General features: G+C 35.8%; 1 protein-coding gene across 1 annotated transcript in view; it reads left to right on the forward strand.

The window, feature by feature from the left end:
- The first annotated feature begins 368 nt into the window (after window positions 1-368).
- Window positions 369-27,818, forward strand: part of LOC128224253 (laminin subunit gamma-1-like) — a 31,931-nt gene continuing 4,481 nt past the window's right edge. The window contains exons 1-27 of the mRNA XM_052934054.1: window positions 369-856; window positions 6,046-6,347; window positions 13,208-13,338; window positions 13,828-13,994; window positions 14,341-14,529; window positions 15,106-15,223; window positions 16,359-16,466; window positions 16,820-16,956; window positions 17,418-17,543; window positions 17,848-18,150; window positions 18,605-18,832; window positions 18,969-19,154; window positions 19,524-19,653; window positions 19,958-20,070; window positions 20,824-20,970; window positions 21,313-21,465; window positions 21,972-22,109; window positions 22,584-22,775; window positions 23,117-23,276; window positions 23,764-23,913; window positions 24,438-24,575; window positions 24,993-25,170; window positions 25,496-25,618; window positions 26,226-26,340; window positions 26,521-26,720; window positions 26,999-27,157; window positions 27,619-27,718. Of these exons, the coding sequence (XP_052790014.1) occupies window positions 466-856; window positions 6,046-6,347; window positions 13,208-13,338; window positions 13,828-13,994; window positions 14,341-14,529; window positions 15,106-15,223; window positions 16,359-16,466; window positions 16,820-16,956; window positions 17,418-17,543; window positions 17,848-18,150; window positions 18,605-18,832; window positions 18,969-19,154; window positions 19,524-19,653; window positions 19,958-20,070; window positions 20,824-20,970; window positions 21,313-21,465; window positions 21,972-22,109; window positions 22,584-22,775; window positions 23,117-23,276; window positions 23,764-23,913; window positions 24,438-24,575; window positions 24,993-25,170; window positions 25,496-25,618; window positions 26,226-26,340; window positions 26,521-26,720; window positions 26,999-27,157; window positions 27,619-27,718 (4,582 nt within the window). The 5' untranslated portion in view covers window positions 369-465. The remainder of the gene's footprint in view (window positions 857-6,045; window positions 6,348-13,207; window positions 13,339-13,827; window positions 13,995-14,340; window positions 14,530-15,105; window positions 15,224-16,358; window positions 16,467-16,819; window positions 16,957-17,417; window positions 17,544-17,847; window positions 18,151-18,604; window positions 18,833-18,968; window positions 19,155-19,523; window positions 19,654-19,957; window positions 20,071-20,823; window positions 20,971-21,312; window positions 21,466-21,971; window positions 22,110-22,583; window positions 22,776-23,116; window positions 23,277-23,763; window positions 23,914-24,437; window positions 24,576-24,992; window positions 25,171-25,495; window positions 25,619-26,225; window positions 26,341-26,520; window positions 26,721-26,998; window positions 27,158-27,618; window positions 27,719-27,818) is intronic.

Consider the following 27,818-nt stretch of genomic DNA (forward strand, 5'->3'; position numbering starts at 1 on the left):
TAAGCGCAGTGCTTTCATCATAGGTCAGTTAGATGCACAGCATCCCTAGGTTAGCGTTAGGGTTGGCATCGACGATGTAGTGAATAATTAATTACATAAATGGCTCTCGTGACGCTTTCAACGAAATATATTATCGTGCAGTGGCGGATTTTGGTTGCGGTGTGGGCGTATACAACCCAACTGTGACTCCAGATAATCTCCTTATCAGGGGAGATTACTGCGAAGGATATTGTAAAGGGGGTTCACTGCGTTTGAGACGCAAAATACTACACCTCTATTAGTTGCGTGTAGCCAAACAGTTGGTTCTCTTCTGAAACTGGAGACTCGGGAACCAAGATATAAATTACCCAGCATGCAATTTACATAAACTTTGCAAAGTTTTTGTGATGGTGTGAATGATCTGAGTGGCTTCGTGAGTGTGGAATTTTAAGGAATTAACCAGGATTTCCTTCATTTCCTTCCAAAATGAAAGTGGTAGCTTTGTTAGTGTGTATTTTTCATCTACCTCAAAGTATTTTAGGTGCTGAAAACTCTTGTTACGATTCACAGGGCAAAGCTCAAAAATGTGTTCCAGAATTTGTAAATGCAGCTTTCAATCTGACAGTAGAATCGACTAACACATGTGGACTGACAGGTCCACAGGAGTTCTGTTTACAAACTGGAGTAACTGGTGTGCGCAAATCGTGTGGTCATATCTGTGATGCAGGAAGCTCATCTCAGATGCATCCGTCAAGTTTCATGACAGATTTCAATACGCAGAATTACTGGACATGGTGGCAGTCTGAAACTATGCTGGAGCGTCGCGGTGATTGGCTCCAACAACGACAGCAACATGTTAACCTTACTCTAAGCTTAGGTTGACCATTTCTTACTTTTTTTTATAATATTTCAGTGGTCGAAATTAGCACAAGCCCGCAAGCCCTGCACTGGTTAAATGTCTTTCGGGCTTGCTTAAATTCTGAATTTTATATAGCAGGGCTTGTTCAAAACTTTGATGCCAAGCAATAGTATAATCATTTGGGCTTGTTGATCCAAAAGTCTAATTTCAATGAATGATATTTTTCTAGGTACTCAAAGTAGTCCAGTTTAATAGACTCACATTTAGTGTTTGGAATCGGTTTCAGTTTGACAATTGAGTAATCGGTTCAACTCCACTAACTGATTCTCAATAGTTCAATCTGTTTTTGACAACACCCTAACTGTAGTTTTGTTCCTGTACAATAACAGGTAACCCTTAACTTAGTCTAAAATAATAGACGTGTTATACGGGATTCTTCCAATCCCTAACGTCTAAACGGGAATGTGCAAAAAACGGGGGTGTTTTAAAAATATTGAAATTGTTTTAAGTGAAGTATTTCATGGTTGAAATTGATCATAAAGAGTTATATTCATATTTTACAATGTAAGTGAAATGTTATTTTGCACTAAACAAGCATTTAATGCATTAAAACAAGTTGTTTACCTTTCCAATAAAACGAAAGTTGACTGACACAGAAAACAATTATGCGAAGGGGAACAACTCGATACAATCGTAATAACTCGGCCTCCTCCGACAAAGCTTCGAGATAGACCTCGTTATACAATCGTAACAACTCGGCCAATGGTCGAAATGTTCCGAGCGATTTAAAACTGTGCCCTAAAGCCTTGCAGGTGCCCTTCATGTATATATATCGTTATGTTTTGACAGAATGAAATGAAGAAAAGCCGTCAAACTCATTATTATAAGTTGGATATTTAATTTTTGTGTACAGAACTAATATAAAATAACATTATCTGGTAATATTTCTTGTTTTTATGTTATTTTATAGACGCTATATGCTTTAACCCGGAATCCTGATCGGAACAACTACCCACTTTTGATACTAAACAATTTGTACGTGAAGGATTTGCCATATCAAAAATCTAAAAAAAAATCCGTCAACGTACAATTATTTGGACTAACCCTTAACTATGCTTATGTTATGCGGCCATATAGTTAATAATAAAAACTGAACACTTTCAATTGTATAAATGAACTCAAAGGAGAAAATTGCCAGAAATTAACTGAACAGAAGAAAAACAACTCGCCAGTTCAATCAAATGATTATGACCAAATATAAGCGATTGCTGATTACAAGCTCAACCAATCAATTTTTGTTATGATCGATCATCGGAACATCACTTCTCACCTTCATGAGTCTTTTAATGACTTTGTATTTGCCTAATAGTGCAGTCATGCTCCTTTAATTTAATGTATGAAGCGCAGCAATGGCCTGCCATTGGACCTGATTTGCACGATATTAAAAGTTATTTAAAGTTGGAATTAATATCGATCACTTTATTTACCCTTTGGCAGAATGTTTTTTCATGAAAAAAACGTTTAAATGTATTAAAGCTGGGCAGATGCTAGTCAATGCCAGCCTGTTAGGAAAATTATCTTTGAGGTTTAAACACATCATGTGCATGTCCTGGTGATCCCCACAGTAATTTGGTATCATTTCAAAAGGTTTTGTGTTGAAAAAGAATAAGAAAAAAAATTATACTAAACAAATATTAGAATAACTTAAAGGCCTTGAAAACATTCATAAATATACATTTCATGTCTATTTCAGTTGAAATAAAGAACAAAAACTGCAATAATTTATTTTACATATAAGTAATCTGCTATCAGGACTTAGAAAGAAACTACAATAATATGGGATCAACAGCCATTCAAATTTAGTATTACTACCGATGGATGTATAAATTGAAAGGCCCCTTTGTGTATCAGAACAAGTGCGTCTAAGGCAGTGTTCTTATATTTAGCAGGGCCTGTAATTCATCATGCTTGTGATAATTGTTGAGTTATGCCCCTTTTTGACTGAAAATAATGAGAGTCTGCATCTATGCAGCTTTGTAAAGAATAAGTGGTTATTTTATGTATGAGGCGAATGACATAACCAAAAATATTTATGTGGGATACTGTTATACAGTCTCTACATGAATATATTTAATCTTGCTGCCCAATTGGGCAGGGAAGCTGTCCAAATGAATTTGTCCTAAGCTGTTTTCACTCGCTCAAACACATTTTTAGATGATCTAAATTTTTAAGGATTTTTTTATTCTTTACCATGGAAAAGATGTCTAATAATTTCAATGTGTTTGGCACAACCAAAAGCTATTAACATGTAGTTAATTGCCAATATGAAATGTAGGAATTTTGCCTAAATTTAGGTTTAAAACCTTGTATCATTATTTCATCTTTTCTTCCATGTTTTGTCTGCATACTTCAAAACTTTAATTTGACATGCCTATCTGGACAAGCTTACTGCATTTTTAACTTGCTCTTTGTCAATTTTAACCTGTCATGGGCTTTGAGTGAGCGGTTATTGTACAGACTGGGTATACTACAGAGTTAAAAATATACACACACTCTTTTGGGCAAGCAAACCATAGGTTTAGCGGTAAATCAGAAACCTGGTTGTTTCATATCAATGGCCTGATTTGACGAGAAAATGATTTTCTCAAATAAAAAATAGCTTGTCATTGCAACCTATTAGGGTGATACTATAACCCTATAATTTTCTAAAAATGTAGCAGTACAGCATACTACAAGCATGAAACAATGTTTCTGCAACATATCCAATACCATCTTTATAGCATAGCCTCTAAATCCATCATTCCAGGTGTAATTCTAAGACTGTTAGTGATGGTAAGAAGACAAGACAGATAGTGGGTCAGATAAACTCTGTAATCAATGTTTCTACACCTGTACTTGTTCTGGGATGCGGTCAGGTTCTACTAGCAGATCCAGACTAACACATTGTTTCCCTGGTCAGGTTCTACCAGCATTTGTAGACAGATACACAGAATCTGATGATTGTGTGTGGATATGTACAATGGCACTAGAAAGTGGTATAACATTATTAGTATCAAGGTTTTCTGTCAAATTCTGGAATTAATGTCTTGTTATGTTGGAAATGAACACTGCTTGATGAAGGCGAACAATTTGGGCAAAACTTTTGAGAGAAACAATGCACATTAATCATACATTTTGGCTGACAGAAAAGATAAATTCTCCTACACACCTTTATGCAATGATGAAGTAAAATATTGTTAGTTTTATTAATTTAGAATGCAAAATTAATATGCCCCTATTACCTTGTAAATGTGGGTGTGTTTGTGAAACTATTTCTATTTCTAGAAGGCTATGGGAAAGTGACCCAATCAGGAAATGAAATCACATCTAATGATGTTGATGAGCTGAGCAACATATTATTAACAAAACAATCAAACAAAAAAACAATACTTAATATAAGCTTGATATTTATAGGTGTGTTTTTTGTTTGTTTTTTGTTCAATATGAAATTCATTTTCACATGAACTTGTTCTTTTTATGTACCGCATATAAAACTGTCAGAGTGTAAGTGAGAACAAAACCATCTTGAAAATTACATTTGAGGAATGAGTGTATTACTGTGCCATTCAAAGTGTGTCATGTTACATTCCAACCTAACAATACATGGGTTTTACATTCAAATGGCTATGTCTCATTTATTATCCCTGACATTACACTGAGTACATGGATGGAAATAAGTATGTTAAATTTCCACACAAAAAATCATCTAAAATAATTTGTACCAATTGCCTGACAATAGTTTTTATTTACAAAATGTACTAGTTGTATAAGCCTACATAATACCAAAAAGTCGTCCACATTATATAGAAACTACAAAATGTACTTTACATTAAATATCTGAAAACTTGGACAATATCCATTTGGCACAAGTCTGCATAAGTTTAATCAAGGTAAATTTTTACTAATAATTACACTACATTAATTGAATCAATTGACGTAAGTTTGAGACTAAAACATATACGTTTGTATTACCCGGCAAAAAACCTTAACTAACTTAAGTCGGTCCTTAAATGAAAGATTTGCCAGTAAGATGACCCCCTTGATAAAAATTCTTATTAAAAAGTGTAAAATCACTCAGATGAAAATCTTCACTGTACAATCTTGAGGTTTAACAGGTGGTGATCTAGTTTCTGAATGACTAAATTAGTTTTGAATAATGATTTTCCTTTTATATGTTTGCATTCACGATAATGTGGATATAATTTATTGCCCTTGTAAAATATAGGCTTTAAAGTTGATGTTGAGTTGTATTATTGATATGATTGGCAATATAATCATATTGTGAAACGCAAAAACCTTGTCCAGCTGGTCTTTCAAATTTGCCCTTTCTTGAATTTTCTATTAAAATGTCAAACTTCAGTGAAGAATTAAAGATTTCAACTAAATAATATTGTGCAATGTTACTATATTAATATCAGACCCCATGGAGGGTGATAGCATATAATGTTAACTCCAGAAACGTTTAATGTCAACCTTGGGTTAACATTATATGCTCTCACCCTCCATGGGGTCTGATATTTATTTTATCATACACTGAACAATACTGTTTACACAGCTAACATAGATCTGTGAAATGAAGTCCATATGATATATATGTTAGCTAATATTTAGACAAAAACAAAGAAAACTTGGTACAAGAATATGTTAATATAGGTTCTCAATCAAGTTTTTATTAATCTTATATGAAATTGTTGAAATACTGGGGTCATTTTTATTATGGCAAAACCTCATTAGTATATAAGGCCTAAAAAAATATTTCTGGTTAGGGCTACTGGACCCTACCTTCAAAATAGGCCGAACTTACTGATTTTATATTCCGTTGGTATGAAAAATAGAAAAATACTTTTTTATTTATGTGATTTACTATGTTGTTAAAAAAGCTTTAAAGCTTTATACAGAAGATTACTTTTACACCGGTACCCAGTGATGACAATAATGTATTTTACATTTAGCCTGATAAACAAATTAAAAGAACAACAACAATGAAAACGTATCTACATTACCTGTTTTTGAAACAGATATTACCATGGCCTTATTTATTTATGAAGCACCATAAAAACATGCCAATACTGGGGACATCTAATAAGTAAAGTTGTCACAGTTCCAGTTAGACTTGTAAATATGTATTGAAAGAAATAGCATCCACAACTTGATTTACCGATTTTCAGGTAAAAGTTTTGATGTCACATACATTCGATTGCGCTTCCACTCTCCTAGACCAGAAAGTTTTGCCATCTACAAACGGACATCAGAAGATAGCGAATGGACTCCATACCAGTTTTACAGCGCTTCTTGCGGCCGGACATACAACCTGCCATTCCAGGGATACCTCTCGGCAGACAAACAAGACGATGCCACTTGTACGGACGAATACAGCGATATTTCACCTCTAACTGGGGGTGAGGTGCCCTTTTCTACACTTGAGGGACGTCCCGGTGCAGAGAATTTTGAAAACAGTCCAGTTCTTCAGGTAATGTTAATTTATTCTTTATAGACATTTTTTTTTGTCATTCTGCAAAACATTTATGATGATGTAAGTTTTTGAAGGTACATACCTGCTACTTTCCTTCAAATTTATTGATTAATCATATACATTGATAAAGTCAGACCAGATGCTGCTCTGGTTCCTAATCTACCCTGCAAATAAGGGTTGAAAAATAATCAATTTAAATGGAATGACATGGTTTAAGTGACTTCTTGGTGCCAGTAGACTGTTGTTGAGGTTTTCTGTTCTTCAAGTGTAGTCGATGTGGAAATTACTGCCATCCCATTAGACAAAATATTATTTTGAACACTAATTCTTCCTATGATATAATTAGCTAAAATTTTAATTATCGGTTACTTAGTCAATTACAATACAACTTGAAAGTTCAAATGAAAACATTTTTGTTACATGATTTAGCGCTAAATTATTTGATATCGAAAACAAGTTGAAGATTAAGCGGTCTAAGGTTACACTGCTTTTAAAAGAACTATTTTATAAGGCCAGTTTATAGCACATTAGAACTTGGATTTTGACACGTTGATGTGGACAATATATTACCATTCAATATAACAACAGCCAACAACTATTTCTTTTGTTGAAGGTGCCAATTATAGATTTAAAAGTTAAGAAGTTAAAGTAATATTTCATGAACGATAAAACATAAATAAACAGCCAATATACATAATTATGTTTTCCAGATAATTCATTCTGTCTATATTTAAATCATTTTCGAAGCACAGACAAATCGGGCCTGTGGAATAATCAAATTTTGCAGACTCAAAGGCCATCATAGTTGAACCACCAGTAAACTGTTACATTTTCCATGAGTGAAAGTGAGCAGTCATTTCTCCTGGTGTAATGTACAGTATTACCAAACTCAAGCACCACAATTTTCAAAACTGAAGCATGTTCATAAACTAGGCTTCCTAGAAGATACTCTAGATCATGAACAATTCTCTTGAATCATCAAATATTTCCAGACATTTATCTGTAGTAGCATCCTTGGATTCTGAGCCATGGAGAGTGCAGGTATCCATCAGGATTAATTTCCCCGCTTATCATGCGTTATGTGACCTTGACTGGTGCCTAATAATAATTTACAGTACTTGCTAAGCTGCGATAAACATAAGAATATATAGGTATATAGAAAATACTTAATAGCTTGAACAAGGGGTGTTGGAGAAATAAGCAGAATTCTAACATAAAAACAAAACTTAATGCTAATAAATGTTTGTAAATTGGTACATATGAAATTCGATGCAATCTGCATGTACTAGATCTCTGGTATCCATGTCAACACATTTATGTGTACTTGACTCTGGTCAAATCTATATCAACATTTGATATGGACGAAATCAAAGTAAACACTACAAGCATAAGGTGATTAAGTAGTAAATGTTGTTTCAAGTAGGATAAAGGAGCACTGTACCCAAGGTGCCCTCTCAGTGCTATTGAGAGACACTATTTTTCATGAGTGTTTGTGTATTGGGTGTTTGGAAGAAAGATCTGATAAGCCATGTGTCGGGGTAGCTTTCTCTCTGCAAGGTAACAGGTGTCTGGGATGCAGGTATGTGTGTGAAAACACAGAATTAATTGGCTCTCACCGCCCCTCCTAGTTACACGGCGCTCTGCCAGATACAACATAATTCATAGTCTTACTAATGTACAAGTGTAGTTATGGTTGGTTGGGTTCATGGGTCATTCAGTGTTTTCACTCTCTGGGTGGCAGAAAAACAAAGAAATCAATTTTTTTCTGATAATATGGTGTTTATAAGCCCAACATTTACCCACTAGCAAAAATACCCTCAAGTATATTTTAGATTCTATATGAAATAATGAATAAAATGCATATAGTTTTTGTTTAAAAGTACATTAAACATATTGAGGAAGCTATTGCTAACATATGATAGAAATGTACATATTTATACACAACATTATTATGTTGTGGTACATTTAAATTTGGAAAAAAAAATCTGTACCCAAGCTTTAACTGTTCTTATAGGAGTAAATTTGCCCACTGCTAGGAATTTGACCCCAAGGGTAAATCTGGTAAACCTATTAGATTGACCTAAATAAATCTTTAAAAGAAAAAAATCAGAACCAACTTAAAAAATATTTGTCAATTGATGCATTCATTTTACCACTTTCATACATCTGCATTTGAAATTAACTACAGTGTTAGGTATTTTGAGGTCAATAAAATTTTATTTAAGATATATATCATGACATTCAGCTCATTACTGTTCAACTATAAAGGTGATTTTGTCAGTTAATGTATGCATGTCTGCTGTATAAATTCAATTTTGTTGTGTGGGTGAAGAAAGTGTAAAGGCATGACGCAATTCAAATTGATTTTATTCATTGCATTATGTGTTAAAGAATGTAATATATTTGTGGAGTTTTTGCCAGAAGGTACACATATACAAAAGCTTATTCAATTATAAAAGGTTTTGGTACCTTTTTGTGTTAACCCCATGAAGAATACATTTTATTTCAAGACTTATTAATGTGGCCATAAAGCACATTGTAACATTGACACATTGGTTGATATTCTGACTTCCAAGCTTTCACTTTTGGAAGTTTCTCCAAAAAAGTGGAAGGCTTTGTGCCTCCAATGACACAAGTTTGGAAGTTTCTCCAAAAAAGTGGAAGGCTTTGTACCTCCAACGACACAAGTTTGGAAGTTTCTCCAAAAAGTGGAAGGCTTTGTACCTCCAACGACACAAGTTTGGAAGTTTCTCCAAAAAAGTGGAAGGCTTTGTACCTCCAACGACACAAGTTTGGAAGTTTCTCCAAAAAAGTGGAAGGCTTTGTACCTCCAACGACACAAGTTTGGAAGTTTTGGCCCATGTTTAGGGAGTTGTATACTTCCCAAATTTCTTAAACGGAAGCCCTGACCCAATTGAAATATGAGGTTAAAAAAGAGAAAAAAAGAATCGAAATGCTGCATAAATGTAATTTCACCTTTTAGGACATTTTTTTCTTATTGTATGTCTTGGGAGCTTGTGCTAATTTCGACCATTTAATACTGTTGACTTTATTTGCAATTCTATATATTTGTGTATTAAATGGGAATGCCTAGGCTTTGAACATGTGTTTAATATAAATGTGGCTGCCTTTACTGGTAAATTTGTTTTAGTTGTGGTTGAAAAAACTTATTTCCACAGTACTTTAACCACTTCAGAGCTTTTTTTCTAGACTAAGGTGCAGTTTTTACTGTAAAGTAATATCTTTTCTCTTCAATGAAAATAAGTATTGATTGCTGTACTAAATAAATATTAGTCTGTTTTCCTAATTCATTTTCACTGTTTTTATCTGAGTGGAATTTATGGCTGTTTTGAAGTTTAATGTCAAGTGGAGTTGGTTTAAATGCCATAATAGGAGAGTGATTCACAAACTTGAGAAATTGTGAATTAAAGTTGCAACTGCAATGCATCGGGAACCTTGAAAAGATAATTGGGCTGATCATATAATCACTTATAAATTTTAATTCATAAATCATAGAGTTATTTATGTATTTCAAAATAGCTTGAAGAATGGACTGTTAATTTGAGGCACAGTATATTGAAAGTTTGCAATGAACAAACTTTAATTGTAACAAGACTATCTGACAATATTTTCAAGTACACTGAGGCCCCTTAAAAGACTTGTTAACGTGTTATAAGGTCAGACTCTGAAAAAAAAATATTGTGTAAAATATTAATAGAATGCTTGGAATTACTCATAAAACATTATCAAACCTTCCAATAAAAGCCCTTTCGTTAACAGTTTTTTAACATGTTACACATAATTAATGCACTATTTTGCCTAATAGCGTAAGTATCAGTGTTAAAATTCCAAATTACTTTAAGCTTGGAATTACAAAATTATGTTAAAATGAGTATCTTCCAGTTGTTGATTCGTCTTAATTCATTTAAGTGTAAGTGAATTAACTCAATTTCAACTAAAAACTTTTGGCCCCCAAAAAATGTTAACAAGTCTTTTCAAAGTGTGTAAAATATAGCCGATTCTAAATGATATGAGGAGTTTGTGTTCATGGAATGCCAAAGACGAAAGTTAAATATTGCAACAGGTAAATATTTGACACACTGGCTTAATAGTCTACTTAAGGCTGATGTAAGTAACAGTCATTTTTAAGACCAGATTTATTACCACAAAGTGAAAATAGCTTAATGGATGAAAGAAAATCTAGTGTGAAAAATGAAGCTTATGAAAAATGCCATTGTAATGAATGTATAAGATCATATTGCCCTCATCAGGTGGTGTCTGGATTTGTGTGTCAACTTTTCACAGTTTTACTGTACAATGTGTCATAGGGGCTTATATTGTTGCTGAAATAATTATAAATAACACCAATTGGGCAAGTTTATATATTTACCGAACCTTCAACCCATGTTATTGAAATTATATATGAGCGCTACAATATGACTGTTTGAATCAAATCAGGAGGGTTAGTGGGTGACAAGACCTAGGTACCTTGTTGTCGACAACAACATTCATAGTTAGCTTGGGGATGTAAGTGTTGTAATTTGTCTGCGCGGTAGTTATGGAACGGTTAAGCTTTCCCTTCATGTTACGTTTTCGATATCGGAGTAAATGTATAAATAAAGAAAATAAAGGAAATGTTCAAGAATGGTTAACAAGGGAAAAAATGATATATCCTTTTGAGACTAAATCCATCAGAGTTGCTGGGTTGAGGAGCTATCTAACAAATTCTTATTTCACAAACCACTACTGGTGTCCATAATGAGACACTTCGAGAATGGGCCATATCTGACGGCGATCAAACATTTGGCCAGTTGAAAGTGTTCACCTACTTCTTCTACAAGTAGATTTTTTCATATTAAAAAAATACAATATGGCAATGATTAAAATGAATCAAATCTATATAAAACATATATTTAAGTAAATTATTGATTTCCTTGATGGAGACAGTTGCTATGAAACTATTGGAACCGTCAATTCATGTTACAATAAACACATTAAGTATATAAGACCACATTGAGTGGGACACCAACTTTCCATATTTTCCATAATATTCAAGCATTCAGTATCAGAAATGAGAATTTTCTAACTCTCCAGTGTCTGATTTTTGAATGATGGGTGTAGTTGGAGCAAAGGAAAAGAGGATTATTAAAATCCCATCAGTTTCTGACAGTTGCCTTTGTCCCTTTTGAAAGGGCTGTCAATTTGAAGAATGGTTCTTGTTTATCTTAAACTGACCATAGAAAATGCTCATCAACATCTTGAAAGCAGTTTTTATCAGGTTTTAAGATCGTTAATGCCCTGGTTGATAGCTGGGGTTATTGACCTTTATACATCAGAAATTTATAATATATTATGACTTTTTCATAAAATAAATCAGGATTTTATACCAGTGATTGAAATCTACTTTTTTAATAGAGGCATATTGTTATACAATTTGAATTCTTTATGAGGCTTATTCAATGATGTAAGTGTTGTTTATTTATAGGTTATAATAAAGTATATGTATCAAAAATTGAAATATGAGTTTTTCTTGGTTGATTACACTTAAGCCAAATTGTTTTTGCATAATAAGTTAGTTACTGATTCATATAATATGAACATACACTTTTCTTTAGTGAAATAAACAAAAGAAGTAAGCTGTTTTGGAAAGCTGTGCACCCCTGAACATTTCTAATGCACTGAGCCTGCAACATTTAATAACTGGAGAGTCTGAGTTCTTCCCAACATCCTTGAATTTATTTAATCAGAGAGCATGTAAATACTTCATGTTTATGTACACACATACACACTGTGTTCCATGTCAGAATTTCAGAATATCTCCTCAGCTGTTTGCACACAGACTCCTGTTTCAGATACCTGGAATATGTCAGTAACTTGAACATTGTGGGAGTCTTATTTTTGCATATTTTGAGCACATTGAACAAGAGTGAAATGTCATGATTCCAGGAGGCAATGCTAGTGTGCTCTGGCATTTTCTTTACCAAAATCTGTTTATTACTCCTAGAGATTAGAAAATAGGAAGTATGATAAACAGCATGGAAAAATCAACAAAATATATGTATTTGATAAAAATTACTTATGCACAAAAAGTGATGATTTTACAACAAGTCTCACTAGTAGCTGCACTGCATCATGTGGAGTTAGGAGTTGAGGGATTTCCTGGTTTTAAATCTTCCTGATTTATTAGATTTAGATATATTTCAGCTGGCTTTATTGTGACACTTTAATTTCATGTCCTGATACACATGTGCTACTGCATTGAATGAATCATTTCAAATCTTATGAAAATTATCCTTTCCATAATTGTAGAGATCAAAGGCAGCATTAATGTTGATGTCAATGTGGTAGAAACAGATAATTCGAGTTCCTTACTCAATTTTAGGCTGTACAGAGAGGACTCCCATGGTCATGGCCAACATATCTGGGGCCAAATAAAAAACACTTTTGGGTATAAACAGTCATCGAAATTAGACTTTTGGATGAACAAGCCCGAATTTTATTGCATGGAATCATATTTATGAACAAGCCCTGCTATATAAAATTCAGAATTTGAGCAAGCCCGAAAGACATTTTACCAGAGCAGGGCTTGTGGGCCTGTGCTAATTTCGACCACTGGTATAAACTGTATTTTATTGGGATCCCAGTAAAATAACCAGAAAACCCACAGATAAAACATTCTAGGACTAACCATGGTGTTATATAGATGTTATATAGATGGCTAAAGAAGCAGGGAATACTTCAAATGGGCATCACTTATTGAAAGAATTTCTGTTTGTATAGAAATGTATGTTCTTAAAGCATTTTAAGTTTGTTCTTAAACATTAAAGGTTAAAATGTCATGTTCTTTCTACTTTCAGGAATGGGTGACGGCTACAGACATCCGTATTGTGTTGAAGCGTATGAACACGTTCGGTGATGAAATATTTGGTGATCCTCGTGTATTGCGCTCCTACTTCTACGCTGTTGATGATCTGGCTGTGGGAGCTAGGTATGAAATAACTGTAATCTACAATGTTCATAGAACTGTTTTTTTATTCCCCTGCATTCAGACTGCATTTTCTTTATATAACATATTACACCAATATACATATGTTGTTAATTTAACAGTGACTGCTTAACACAGAAACACCATTAAGTGAGAAAGCCCCCAATTAGATATTGACAAATATACTAGGACAGGTATGCATTTCACATCGCAAGTCTTTTTAGGAAATAAGGACTTTCAATTAACCTAGAATTGAACAAAAATACTAAAAATAGAAAAGATAAAAGAATGTGATTAATTTGTTAATTTAAGATGCGTAATAAGAATTTACCAATCTTTCCATACAAATTTGATTAAGGGGTCATGCAAAATTATGATTGTTAATTTTCATAAATGGGGCCCAACTTCAGCTCTAAATTAGTCTGTAAAAACACACTCTGCTCTTGGTTCATTATAACGGTTTTATAAGAATGTATGTGTATATTCATGTAGATGCAAGTGTAACGGGCATGCCAACCACTGTGAGCTGGATTACAAGCGTGACCTGGTCTGTGAGTGTCATCACAACACGACAGGACCGGACTGCAGCATGTGTAAACCCTTCTATAATGACAGACCCTGGGGTCGCGCAACCAAGGATGGCGCCATGGAGTGTTTACGTAAGTCTGTTGAAGATTTTTCATCACGATCAAAAACTGGTTAAATCTTCTGCTGCTGAAAATTTATTGTTAAAGGAAGGTTATCAACAACATGTGTTTGTATAAAAAGAAAAGCTGATAATTGTAACGCTCAAATATCATTGGTGAAATGATGTCATCCAATCACAGCATTATATTGAAATGTACTCTCACCTTATTGCCCCTTGCAGGTTATACAATATGACTGTCATGTTTTCTCTATACACAAATGGAAATATATTGAAATGTGTAAGTTATAGATATATTTTACTGATTCAAAATAAAGCAGAAAATGAATCCTTCTGTTATGATTGTAATTCCATTCCAGCATGTGACTGTAACGGGATGAGTAACGAGTGTTACTTTGATGAGGAGCTGTACAAGGAGACGGGCCATGGCGGGCACTGTACGAACTGTCAGGACAATCGGGGCGGTATCCATTGTGAACAGTGCCTGCCTAACCACTACATTGAACAGCGCACCAACCGGTGTACAGCCTGTAACTGCGATGAGACTGGTATGGACTTGTAAATTACTCAAGAGATTTTCATGATGCAGAAAACCAGGGGGCCATTTCAATAAGAATTATAAAAGCTGTTTCTTTCCTGGGGAAATTTTAACCATGCATTACTACTGTTATAAATCTCTTCTAGGAACAAAACCGTGCAAGGTAGCCTAATTTCCAACTTCCTGTGAGACCACAAGGCTGTCTTTCTGGTGTTTTTGAGGCAAAATTTGGCTCCATCCACCACCAAAAAAAGTTTATGTTTTTCTTACATAAACCACTTGATTGTGGTCAGTGCCTGTGAAAACCACGTGTGACCGAGTGAAACCTGTGACTTGCTCCAAGATAAATATCTTGTTTACATGATCTGAGGACCTAAAGTGTGATGACTGGTCAGTGTACACCAGATGTAACTGGGAGCCTTGTGACTGGGGCTAGGGTATCTTTATGTCATTCTGTTTTGTTTACTAGGTCTGAGGACCCTCATTGTTACAACTCTGGTCAGTTTAAACCAGGGTGACTTTTGACTGGGAGACGTATGACATGTGCCCTGATAAACATCTTTTCAAAAACCTATTTTATTTATAGGATCTGAGGACCTACAGTGTGATGACTCTGGTCAGTGCCAGTGTAAACCAGGCGTGACTGGGCAGACTTGTGACCAGTGCCAGGATAATTACTATGACTTTAGCATCTATGGTTGCAGGTATAAGCTAAGTTTAATTTCTTTATTGCACTCTTTTATTGAGACAACTAATGGCCACTTAGAAATACACATGAGTCAATTTAGAAGTAAATATAACTAGTTGTGAGGCTGGTATACACATTTCACTCCATGTACACATTTCTCTCCCTTACTGGTATACACATTTCACTTCTTGACTGGTATACACATTTCACTTCTTGACAGGTTTACACATTTCTTTTGCTGCCTGGTATACACATTTCACTCCTTAATTAGTGTACACATTTCACTCCTTGACTGGTATACATATTTATACATTTCACTTTCTGACTGGTATACACATTTCACTCCTTAATTGGTGTACACATTTCACTCTCTGACAGGTATACACATTTCACTCCCTGACAGACATACACATTTCACTTCTCGACATGTATACACATTCCACTTCTTGACTGGTATACACATTCCACTCCTTGACTGGTATACACATTTCACTCCATGACTGGTATACACATTTCAATCCCTGACATGTATACACATTTCACTTCCTGACTGGTATACACATTTCACTCCTTGACTGGTATACACATTCCACTTCTTGACAGGTATAAACATTTTACTCCCTGACTGGTATACACATTTCACTCCATGACTGGTTTACACATTTCTCTGCCTGATTGGTATACACATTTCACTTCCTGACAGGGATACACATTCCACTTCTTGACTGGTATACACATTTCTCTCCCTGACTGGTATACACATTTCACTTCCTGACAGGGATACACATTCCACTTCTTGACTGGTATACACATTTCTCTCCCTGACTGGTATACTCATTTCACTTCCTGACAGGTATACACATTTCACTCCCTGACTGTTATACACATTTCACTCCCAGACTGGTATACACATTTCACTTCCTGACAGGTATACACATTTCACTCCCTGACAGTATACACATTTTTCTCCCTGACTGATATACACATTTCCCTCAACAGTTTTACACATTCAATACCTTAATTAGTATACACATTTTACTCCTTTTCATGTATATACATTCCATTCATAAATCTGTTTCCAATAGTATATTATGTTTTTAAGGGTGTTATATGTAAGAAATCTCACATACATTTGTGTTTATTTTCTGCAGGCCATGTGGTTGTATAGCAGAGGGCAGTTTGAACAATAAGCCGAAATGTGACTCTAGCACGGGAGCCTGCATGTGTAAAGAGTTTGTGGAAGGACAGAACTGTGACAGGTAAGAAAAATAGTTTCATATACATATTTCAGTTACAATAGTTGTCAAACCATAGCTTAATGGATTGCATGTGTTAGAACTGGCAGAGATATCTCTGATGTTGTAAACCTGAGTTGCTGATTCAAATTTCTTTCAATTGGTTCTAATTTTCGTTGCGTCAATGAGACTACCGGAATAAAGTTTTGTTTAGAATAAACTATGAATATATTCGGACCATTAATGCTTCCAGAGACTCCCAATTATTTTGTAAGTGCGGACAATTGAAAAAAATAAGTTATTGAGCTTAAGTGGCAGGGTTTTCTGTTCCTGTATAGTTTTCTATTACTAAATGAACTTTAAAATATATATTATAGATGCAAGCCAGGATATTTTGGCCTGGAAGGTGGAAACCCGTATGGCTGTATATCGTGTTTCTGTTACGGCCATTCCTCCATCTGTACCAATGCCACAGGATACTCTGCTCGAACCATTCTCACGGACTTTGAGACAGGTTTGTACAGTTTTCTTTCCTCCATATGTAACAATGCCACAGGATACTGCGCTCAAACCATTCTCACATACTTTGTGACATGTTTGTACAGTTTTCTTTCATGCCTTTGCCATAACAACTGGGAAACTATTAATTTGATATTTTCACTGCAAACTAAAGAGTGATAATATTAGGTTTGTACAATTATCTTTGATTATGAAACCAATGGAACTACTCAAATGCTTATTTAATAATAATGTCCAAGCAAATGTAAGATGATAGATGATAACTGTTAGTCTTGTCTTATGATGTTTTAATGTTTATTAGCAGTTAAATAGTGATGATATTTCACATGTCGATTATTTAACAACTCAAAAGCATTGAATCATAGCTGGAAAATGGATAGAGTTTTATAATGCTACTTTACAAATAAGACTTTATTTATAGAAATATTCAACCCCTGTATCTACTGTTGTTTACAGGAAAGCAGGGTTGGACAGGCGTGGACCGAGGAAACAATATGGTGGGGACCCAGTATAATGGCATCCTACAGAACCTGGGCATTTCAGCTCCTGAAAACAACCCCATGGTCTACTTCAATGCACCAGGTAGGTCTTGGAATATGGATGTAATAGAACAGCAAAGACCTGTTATAGGCTGGGCCGCCCTAAGAACAATATCTTTATCTTTTGAAGGGTCTGTATAAAAGGCATTTTGATCCAATTCTAAACCTGAATTCTTCATCCTAAAGAATTTGTTCCCATTCTCAATTTGGAATTCAATAATATTCTGTGGGCATGCCTACTGACTCTAGCTCAGTTTTGAATAACATACTGTAATATAAAATAAGCAATCTCAGGTTTATGCAGTTTTTATACTAGCAGAGTTCAATTTTACAACTTTCTCTTCCAGCACGTTACCTTGGTGACCAAAGGTTCAGCTATAACCAATTCCTGTCATTTAAATTACGCATCGGTGAGGAATCCGCCACACCTTCAATTATTGATATCATTATCGAGGGATCAGGCCAACAGATATCTATTCCCTTCTACTATCAGCGAAACCCGACGCCCGGTCTGGAGGATCAAGAGTTCAGGTTCCGCTTGAATGAACACCCCGATTATCAATGGCACCCGCGCCTTAAGTCAGAGGCATTCATCTCGATATTGACAAACGTTACAGCCATCAAGATTCGAGGCACCTACAGTAGTGAAGGTCAGTTTTGTATGAACTACATCTCTTTTCAGCTACTAATTATCAGAAGAGGTCTACCAAAAGCTTCAATCTACAAGAGTATTATCTTAATTTGAGTTTCTTGTTAAAAAAAAATAATATTCTAGTTAAAGACATCATCTTGCATTGAATCTAAAAAGGGTCTAAGTGACTTATAAGATGAAGAAGAATATAGAACCATTCCTATTTCATCCCTCATATTTCTCTTAAGTTTTAATCTTACCTTATAAGGGCTCAGAAAAGGTACCCTATAGTTAGTCTCCATAGTCTCCCTGCAAGAGTTATTTATCTTTTTTGAATTAAATAATTATATCATAAAATCAGGGGCATTATCGGAGTAAAAGTCTCTTTTACAATATTGACGATTGATATGTGGTTATAAATGCTTCTTAATCAAAAAATTTGAAAATACAATTTGTTGTATTTTCACCTGCAGGTGTAGGATTCATTGATGACATCCAGTTGGATACAGCACGTCGCGGGTTTAATGATGAGGCAGAGGTTATGTGGGTGGAGAGTTGTACGTGCCCTGAGGGATATGTGGGACAATTCTGTGAGTCATGTGCCCCTGGGTACAAACGGGACCCCGCATCTGGTGGAGCGTTCGCAAACTGTGTGCCATGTGAATGTAACGGCCATAGTGATCAGTGTGATCCAGAGACAGGTAGGGCTTTAAAAAGGTTTATGTTGTTATTGTCAAGTCATAAATTTTGAAGGTAATCTTAAACTTTGCTAAAAGATGTCCAGATTCATTGCATTCTTATTTTTGCTTAATGTTCAAATGATATATCTGTATATAGGACGTTGTATCTGTAATGACAACACTGTTGGCCAGTACTGTGAGCGGTGTGCGGAGGGTTTCTACGGTAGTGCGGGCGATGGAACACCCGACGACTGTCAGGCGTGCCCATGTCCGGGCCAGGGACCTTGTGTCCAGCTATCTGGTGGAGAAATCGTGTGTACCGCCTGTGACGAGGGATATGGAGGTTAGTGTTTTTAAATGACTGTGTTGAAATATTATATTTGTGACATATACATATGTTTTCATGATTTGTGATCTGATGGAGTTTAATTTGCATAATGGACATGTTTTACTGATAGTTGTTCAGACTTTGGCTCTGAGCTAATGAAATGAATTCATACATCCATTAAAAGTAAGGCTAAAATTTCACCCATTTATCGTTATCTTAAAAAATGTTGTGCAATAAGCAGTTTTCTCCAAGGAAATTTTAAGAAATGAACTCAAGTACTAAAAAATATTTTTCATACTTAAAACTTGTTAACATAGTTATGATATTGCCGATATTATGCAGAGGAGAAAGTCGGGAACAAATAGTTAATCTTATACAATACAGGAAATCTGTGTGACATTTGTTTGGATGGCTACTTTGGCGACCCGAAAGGCTGGTACGGGCAAGAGCGTCCATGTGAACGTTGTCAGTGTAACGGAAACATAGACCCCAACGCTGTCGGAAACTGTAACAGGTAGGATTGGTAAAAACTGTAAACCTATAAAGGTTTGATCAAGGTGACTCATAAAAAGTGTAGGTTTATCGATGTTGTCAAAATAAAGCTGTGATAAAGTTTGAATGTTTGTTTTCTATTAATCTTACTGATTATTGCTTGCAAAAATGTTCATTTAAAAGTGATCTTTGTGGTCCTCATAACCAAAGAAAAGTGTTGGTTATAATTAGTACTAGTTATAATAAATGAAGATGAAATTGGGATATAACAAAGGTCTCACAAATAAAATAATTCTTTGAAAATCAGTCATGCTTTTATCTTACAGGACAACTGGTGAATGTCGCAAGTGTATCTACAGCACAGCCGGCTTCTCCTGTGACAAATGTCTGCCTAACTACTATGGTGATGCCCTTGCAGAGGAGAAGGGAGACTGTCAATGTATGTTGTAAAACTAATAGATTTAGCAAAAAAAAAAACTCTGACACAAATTTAAGGCAGAAGTCAGATTTAATTACAAGCCCTAATACTTGTATACTATTTATCGCGCTAGTTTGAAATTTTGATTCAAACAGCTACACTTGTTACAATTACTAAAGCCAAGTTGTTCGGTAGAAATTTGGTTTGCTTATCAAAAATAATGAATCTAGACCAGGATTGCCAAAGTTACTAATAAAACAGAATGAAATAAACTGGTTAAATTAGGAGTAACTGACACCAACTTTAAAACAGTCAATATATTGTGTACTACATCATCAAATACAGCTCGTGAAAAGCCATGACCGCTGCTGAATTTTCAATTAAAGTATTTGTCAATTTAAATCTCTTATTTTGTCTATTTCCAACTATTTTATTCTACTTGTCAAAAACAAAAAGACGTTATAATTCTAACAGATAGCTTCAAATATACCTTGTTCAGATTTGGGCAACGGGGTTATTTTAAAGACTGAAACAAGAATGATTGCAATGCCATCTTATGTATGATATAGAAATAAATTTGAACTTTTACTGTCAATTGCAGAAATTAGTCACGTTGGTTTAAAGAACATCTTTTACACAACCAGCTTTGTCTCATCATTGAACAAAAAAAATAAGAAATTGAACCAAGCTGTTCACTAGTTTTGCAAATATTGCTTGATTTATGAGTGGTGGTCATAAATTCTCCAATTTAATGATTTATTTTTTCTTCTCCAGCGTGTAACTGCTACCCTCCTGGTACGTCTACGGTGGGCGTGTTGTCTTGTAACCCAGAAACTGGCAACTGCCCATGCCTGCCCAACGTACTCGGACGCCAGTGTGACGAGTGTGAGGTTGGCTATTGGAATCTGGAGAGTGGACAGGGTGAGTGGAAGTCAGGAATGGCCTTACCTTGTTTCGACTAATTTAAGTTATGTATTAAAGAAATAGGCATCATTGCTCCAATTTCTCTTTCAATATTAGGATCATAGAGCAGACATATATAGATTCTGTTATCCAGCTTCAGAATCTGCATTGTCTTCCTTAGGGTCACACTTTCATGTCCACTGGCAAGTTGTTACCAAACATTGTCATAATGATAATTGGGATAATATCCCGACTGATTTCCATCTACAGCCAGATCAACTATGCAGTAAAGTTACGGCCCTTGAATGCATACATTGCCAAATTTACTTTATCAGCTCTCTATCTTGTTCTGTCTTGTAGGTTGTGAGGCCTGTGACTGTGACCCGATTGGTTCCCTCAACAACACATGTAACCTTGGGACAGGCCAGTGCAAGTGTAAACCAGGCGTGACTGGAAGGAAATGCGACCAGTGTGACAGGTTCTACTATGGATTCTCCATCATTGGCTGCTCAGGTATGATAATTAACTGGTTCAGACTGGTTTTGTGATGTTCTCAGAACCCAGTAAAATAAACATCTAACTTTGCATCATTATTATGTCTGCTTTTTAAAGAAAAAATGTCAGAGTTGTTGTCATTGGCAGTCATGTAGCCAAAACCTTAAACATTGCCTATTGTTCAAAAAACTGATAAAAATATGAATATGAATCTTGGTACACATGTTTATTAAGGCAATATGCTTATAAATGTGTTGCAAGTCCCATAACTCTTGCAGAAATATTAATCAAGTTATGTCCGTTGATGCGCTGAAAAAGAAGTATTAGTGAATGCATCTGCTTCTGATGTTTTTGTTGTTATCATGAAATGTTTTGTGTATTTATCCCCATAATAATAATGTACATGCAAAGCAGTATTTTTTGCTGATTTGATAACTGCAAAATAATGTAAGTAAAAATGTATAATTTTGATCTGCAACTGTCAATAAGCAATATACATTTACTTACATTTGGAATTGTTTCAGCTTGCAACTGTGACCCTGAGGGTTCTGTAGACATGCAGTGTGATGATTACGGCAACTGTCCCTGTGTTGATGGAGTGGAGGGCAAGCGTTGTGACCGGTGTATGGAGAACAAGTACAACATCACAGCTGGCTGTATTGGTGAGTAATGCAGGCAGTAGGGGGAGGGGGATATAGTATGGGTGTGGGTATCCTGCTACGTTAACTGTTCCTGTGTGGAGGGCAAGCGTTGTGCATAATGTATGGAGTACAACATCACAGCTGGCTGTGCATGTAATTGTGAGGGAGTAATAACTTGATGTGATTTTGGCAAACGGAATAAATGTTTTACTTTAATTCTCTATTTTTATATTGCTTTTGAAACCAATTGTTTATAAGAAATAAATAGATTCATTGAAATTGAAACAGATTTACCAAGTTCAGAAGGGGATTAATGGTGTGAGAATGGGAAATATTGAAATTGATATTGCAGGATTTGAAATATTGTTAATGAAATAAAAAATAATCGATTAAAACTTAATGTTAAAGTGTAAACTAAATATAAACTAAAATATGATAAATCATATTTATTCACTGACTTTTTATCATGGTTAATTTACCTCTTGTAATTTTCAGACTGCCCGCCATGTTACAGTCTGGTTCAGGAGCGTGTGAACGTCCACCGGGGCAAACTACGCGAGCTCAGCAACCTCATTATCAACATCGGTAATGACCCCACCGCCTTTAACGACACCAAGTTCCTGAACCAGCTTACCGTCGTCAATGAGTCTGTCAACGCCCTGCTGGATGAGGCTCGCGGAGCAGGAAGTAGGTGTTTGAATTCAAGGGTTTAAATAATATATGGGTCATGCCAATAGAAAAAATCTCATTATAATTGAATTATAACAAAGGGTGCAGAAATATAACAAGGAAAGAAATTATTTCTGTGTGAAAACATGATTATCTTTCTTCTACTTCCTGTTTATATTGGAGTCCATGGCTGTGGTCTTTCAAACTATGATTTTGTAGCCTTGATTAATATAAACAGCAACATTCGTACTTTAATGATTGTTAATCTTGCCAATTATATCATATCAAAACATAATTTGTCAATTGAAATGCTATCAGTTTGCTTAAGTAAGAGAACTAATAAGGAATTTGGTTGCCAGGTGACAATGGTACAATGGGCCAGCAGCTGGCAGCTCTGAAGGAGAATATTGCTGATGTGTTGGGACGGTGTGGCCAGATAACCACCAACATTGTCCTGGCTCGTGCCACTGCTGCAGAGAGTATGGATGATATAATGAAGGCTGAGACTGCCATTTCTAGGTATATCAACCATTCTATTTTATGTTTTTAGCTTTTCTCTTTGTTGTAGCCTACCTTGAGTTCGTATCTTTTTGTACAGCAAGTGCATTTACTCTGGCTGTAGTAATTTTGGAGTCATGCCCTTTTTTTGAAGGAATGCGGACAGCAGGCATTATATGAAGAGACTCAAGTCTATGGGTGCTTTTAACATGCCAATTGAGCTGGCCTTCAGGGAAATAGTATTTTCAAGATTTTGTTTCGAAAGTGTTGGACATCTTAAAATCCTGGGTTTTTTACAAAATTACCTGCTGTAAGGGGTTGGATATGAACAATACAATTTTGTCTAAATCCCCTTAATCCAGTGGGTGTGCCTGCAGCCCCTGGGTGGGGCAAGTCGTAATGCATTGATAAATGTATAGTGAAACAGAAGAACTTCATGCATGCATTGTTTATTTGATCTATTTCATTAAGTTAAAAAATCATTATGTGTTGACTTCATTTTTTTCAGGGCAGAGACATCATTGAAGGCAGCAGAAAACTACATTGACACAGAGGGTCAGGCGGCGTTACAGCGTGCACGGGAGGCTTTGGAGAAGTTTGGTCAACAGTCACAGCAGATGACTGTCATTGCCAATAAGGCAAAGACACTGTCCATGCAGTAAGTACATTATTTATACTACTATATGTAAGTTGATTGTGACAAAAGCCAATAGCTTATAGAGTAATGATGGAGTCTGTTACCTGGGTTGTAACCGGTACAGAAGCCTGTTTTGAGAGGCCATGTGGAAGTTCACCAGGTTGTCAACAAACCCACAACCTCTTGGGTGAACAGCTGAAACCTATTCCATAAGGCCACCCTCACCTGCATACATTAAATGTCATTGTAATTTATCACATAGAATATCAAAACAGTCCATAAGATAAACTTCCCACTTAAACATGGCCATGATGGAAGCTTTTACCAAATGGTTTGGTTGCAAAATATTTTTGTCCCAAACAGCAAAGCCAATAGAATTGATACTTGATCTCTTCCCAGTTTTGAAAAATTCTATCAGGTGCTATTTCAGTACACGGAGGCTAATTTAGGCGACTCTTGATGACTTAAAAGTTATATATTAGACTTCCAACGAGGCTCTCCAGCTAGCCATGGAAACCATGTGTTCATGTATTCTCTGTTTACAGGCAATCTGAGGAGGCTGCTCGTATTGAATTGATGGGAAAGAAAGCGTTGGAGACATCCAATGAGGCTCTCCGGCTTGCCATGGAAACCATGCAGATGCCACAGGACATACAGGAAGACATTCAGGACCTTAAGGACAGGTATGTAGGATACATAGTTAAGACAATAATATAGATAAATAATTAACATATTCAGGAAAGGTGCTTTTACCTTTCCTGTTTTTAAACAAAAACAAGACGTTGAGATATTTTGTCAGACATTTATAAGATAAAGATATTAGAATTAAACTTCAAATTAAACTTGGCACATGTGTTGCCAGGGACAATGTGCACATATCTAGCAAAGAACAATAATTTTGCTTTTATGATTGTTGAGTTATGCCCATTTCCAAATAAAAATACTTGCAACAGCAACAACAGCAACAACAAATGAGTTGGCATCTCTTGCGGTGCTTTTGTAAGATATCCTTAGGCAATAAAAAAGAATTACTAAGTGTCCTACAAAACAAATGTCACAACAGTCAATGATTCCAAAGAATTCTAAATGAACCATTGCAGGGCAAATGAGGCCGACAGACTGTATGAGCAGACCAAGTTCTTTGCTGACAAGGCATTAAACCTGTCTCTGGAGGCGTACAACGAGGCCTTGCAACTCTACACACAGGCAACCTCTCTCCAGATACCGAACGTCAATGTGGAACAGCTGATGGCTGATGCTGAAAACATCAAAAAACAGGTACAGCTTGTTTACTTGTATTGTAAGATTAAAATAAGGAAAATAATGTACAAGTCACAAATCCAGATGTGCATGATTAGTTCATTAAAAATAGCTTACATATGGAATATAAGATAATTGATGTTTAGACCACTGTGCATTTTTGTCTGCTAAAAATTGAATTTGAAAGTAATATCTGTTGAAAATTATCGTCTTTTTTTAAATATACGAATACAATATTTCACTGTTGGCTGCCTGAATAAGGGTGAATTAAAAATAAAAGGAATTTTCTGTTTTAACGTTGTTTAATTTATATCAACAATACATTGTGGATGTTTCACTGTAGGCTGCTCGCATTAAGGCTGATTCTGCAGAGCTGATGCAGCAGAACGCTGACCTGTTTGCTGAGGCTACCACCCAGCGAGATGCCGCACAGAATCTGCTTGACAGTGGAATACAACACCAACAGGTAATTACGGTACAGAAGAGAGTTAGGCTTGGAGATTTGAAGTATTGCGCAAGGTTTTAGCTAAAGAGTTATAGAATGGTGCTGCACTTGTAATTCTTGGTAGCACCCACCTGCTCTCTATTACGATCAGAATGGGCACCCTTCTGCTTTCAAGAATTAAATGCTTCAGCCATCAAATATTGCTTTTGTCTTAGTTAAAACTTATAATATGATTATAAAAACATAAAAAATTTACATATTTGGCAGTTGAAAACTAACATTACTTCTGTCAGTTACCCTAGCATTTTCTGTCAAATTCTTCTTCATGGCCCTTTTAACACTTAGTTCCCTGTCCCTCTTCTGAAGCACACTGTCATTTTTAAAACCTGGCTTAAACCCTATATTGCCATATATCTTAACTATGTTGATAGTAGCATCCAGCAAAACAGGTGTGAACTTTAAATAAGAGTGTTACATGAACAGCTACGAATTATATGTTTTTTTGTACAGAGGTAGAACATAGCCCGTTGAAAAGTGGTGGTAAAACACAAACATTTGCATGATAGAACCTGTGTATGGAGTTTACATTTAGTTTTGTACACACAATATGCTTTTCTTTATAATGCAGCGTGCGGACTTGTTGCTAGCGGAGGTGGACGCAGCTCGTGCCCGAGCACGTGATGCCGTGAACAAGGGGGAACAGACTCTACGTGAGGCCAATGAGACACTTCAGACACTTCTAGGTAAGGAAATATACTTCATTCCACATTGAAGTAATTAAGATAATGTTGGTTGTAACAGAAGTACAATCTTAATCTTATATGTACTGAGATATTTCATGCAGCCAATGCGACATAAGGGGAAAGGAGGAGGCCCTGTAGTTTCTCACTATACAATGTAATTATGCCATTGTACTTTTCCAGGATTCAACCAGGTGGTCCAAGAGAGCCGGGGTAAGGCTGAAGAGGCCCTAGAGAGGGTACCTGAGATTGAGGCCCACATACGGGAGGCGGAGGCCCGCACAGATGAGGCTCGTGAGGCCCTGAGTGGGGCGGAGAATGACGCTGAGATGGCGCTGCGTATTGCTCAGGAGGCTGAGGAGATGGCTCAGGGCGCATCTGATGTGAGTACAGGGTTTTGAGAGTTATGAGTTTTGCTCATGAAAAGATGCTGAATTTTTGAAAAATTATGTTTTTGGGGAAATAAATAATTGAGTATAGGAGTTTCTAGATTGTGAATGCTAAGTTAATATCTTATACTGTTAAAATCATTTCCGTTTTCTTTCTGGTAGATTTGAAAGCATTGTGATGGGTCAGTGACCCCTATGTTGATATCGTTCACTTGTCTATCTACTTTCTTATAACTGTGTAAAACATTCTAGACTAATACAATGTTCCGCAGGAGGCGAGTCGTATCCGTGGTGACGCAGGCAAGACCAAGCAGCGTGCTGTGGAGTTACTGGACAGTGCAGGGATATTAGAGGGTGACGTGAGGGATACAGGGGAACAGGTGGACAACCTTAGCGTGCAGGCCGATAATGATAACAGTCTAGCTGCTAATGTGAGTATACGAGAGCCATTGTTGGTAGTGAGGTGGTTTAATTGCAAGCAAATTAAGGAAAACAATTTTACGTTTTCCACTTTTCTCAAACTTCACTATCATTTTAAACATTTGATAACTATTTAAGCAACCAAAGATGTATTTTAAATTTATCGGTAATCTTATGATTAGTTTTGAAAATTTCATTTATTTAATTTTTTTTGCCATCATTAAGTGAAAAAAAACAATAACGAAGAAATTCAAAGTTAATTTTCATCACTTAAAGTTTTACCAAATGTACGAACAACCAGGCCAAAAAGTACGCAAAGCTCAATTCTAGACTTTGAATTTGTTTTGTACAGGTAGAAATAGGCCTAATTTGAGTTATCATTTTTCAACATACTGTCATAAATCCCTTTAATGTAGATATAAACCATGTTTGCTTTAGTGGTACTCATTTGCACAAATCTATGTATTTTTAGGCCCTAGAGAAGGCTGGATCAGCCAAGCAGACGGCTAGAGATGCTGCTGACAGGGTGGCCGATGCCCTCGCCAAGGTCGAAAACATATCCAGTATCCTCGGTATGTGCAGTCGATCAATGTTTACTTTAAACTTTGTTAGACTTGAGATCTATGCGTATGTGAAGATGTAAGTTATTAGATATTTTTTTGCTGTTTGAAA

This window comes from Mya arenaria, chromosome 17 (assembly GCF_026914265.1).
Source record: "Mya arenaria isolate MELC-2E11 chromosome 17, ASM2691426v1".
Lineage (NCBI taxonomy): Eukaryota > Metazoa > Mollusca > Bivalvia > Myida > Myidae > Mya > Mya arenaria.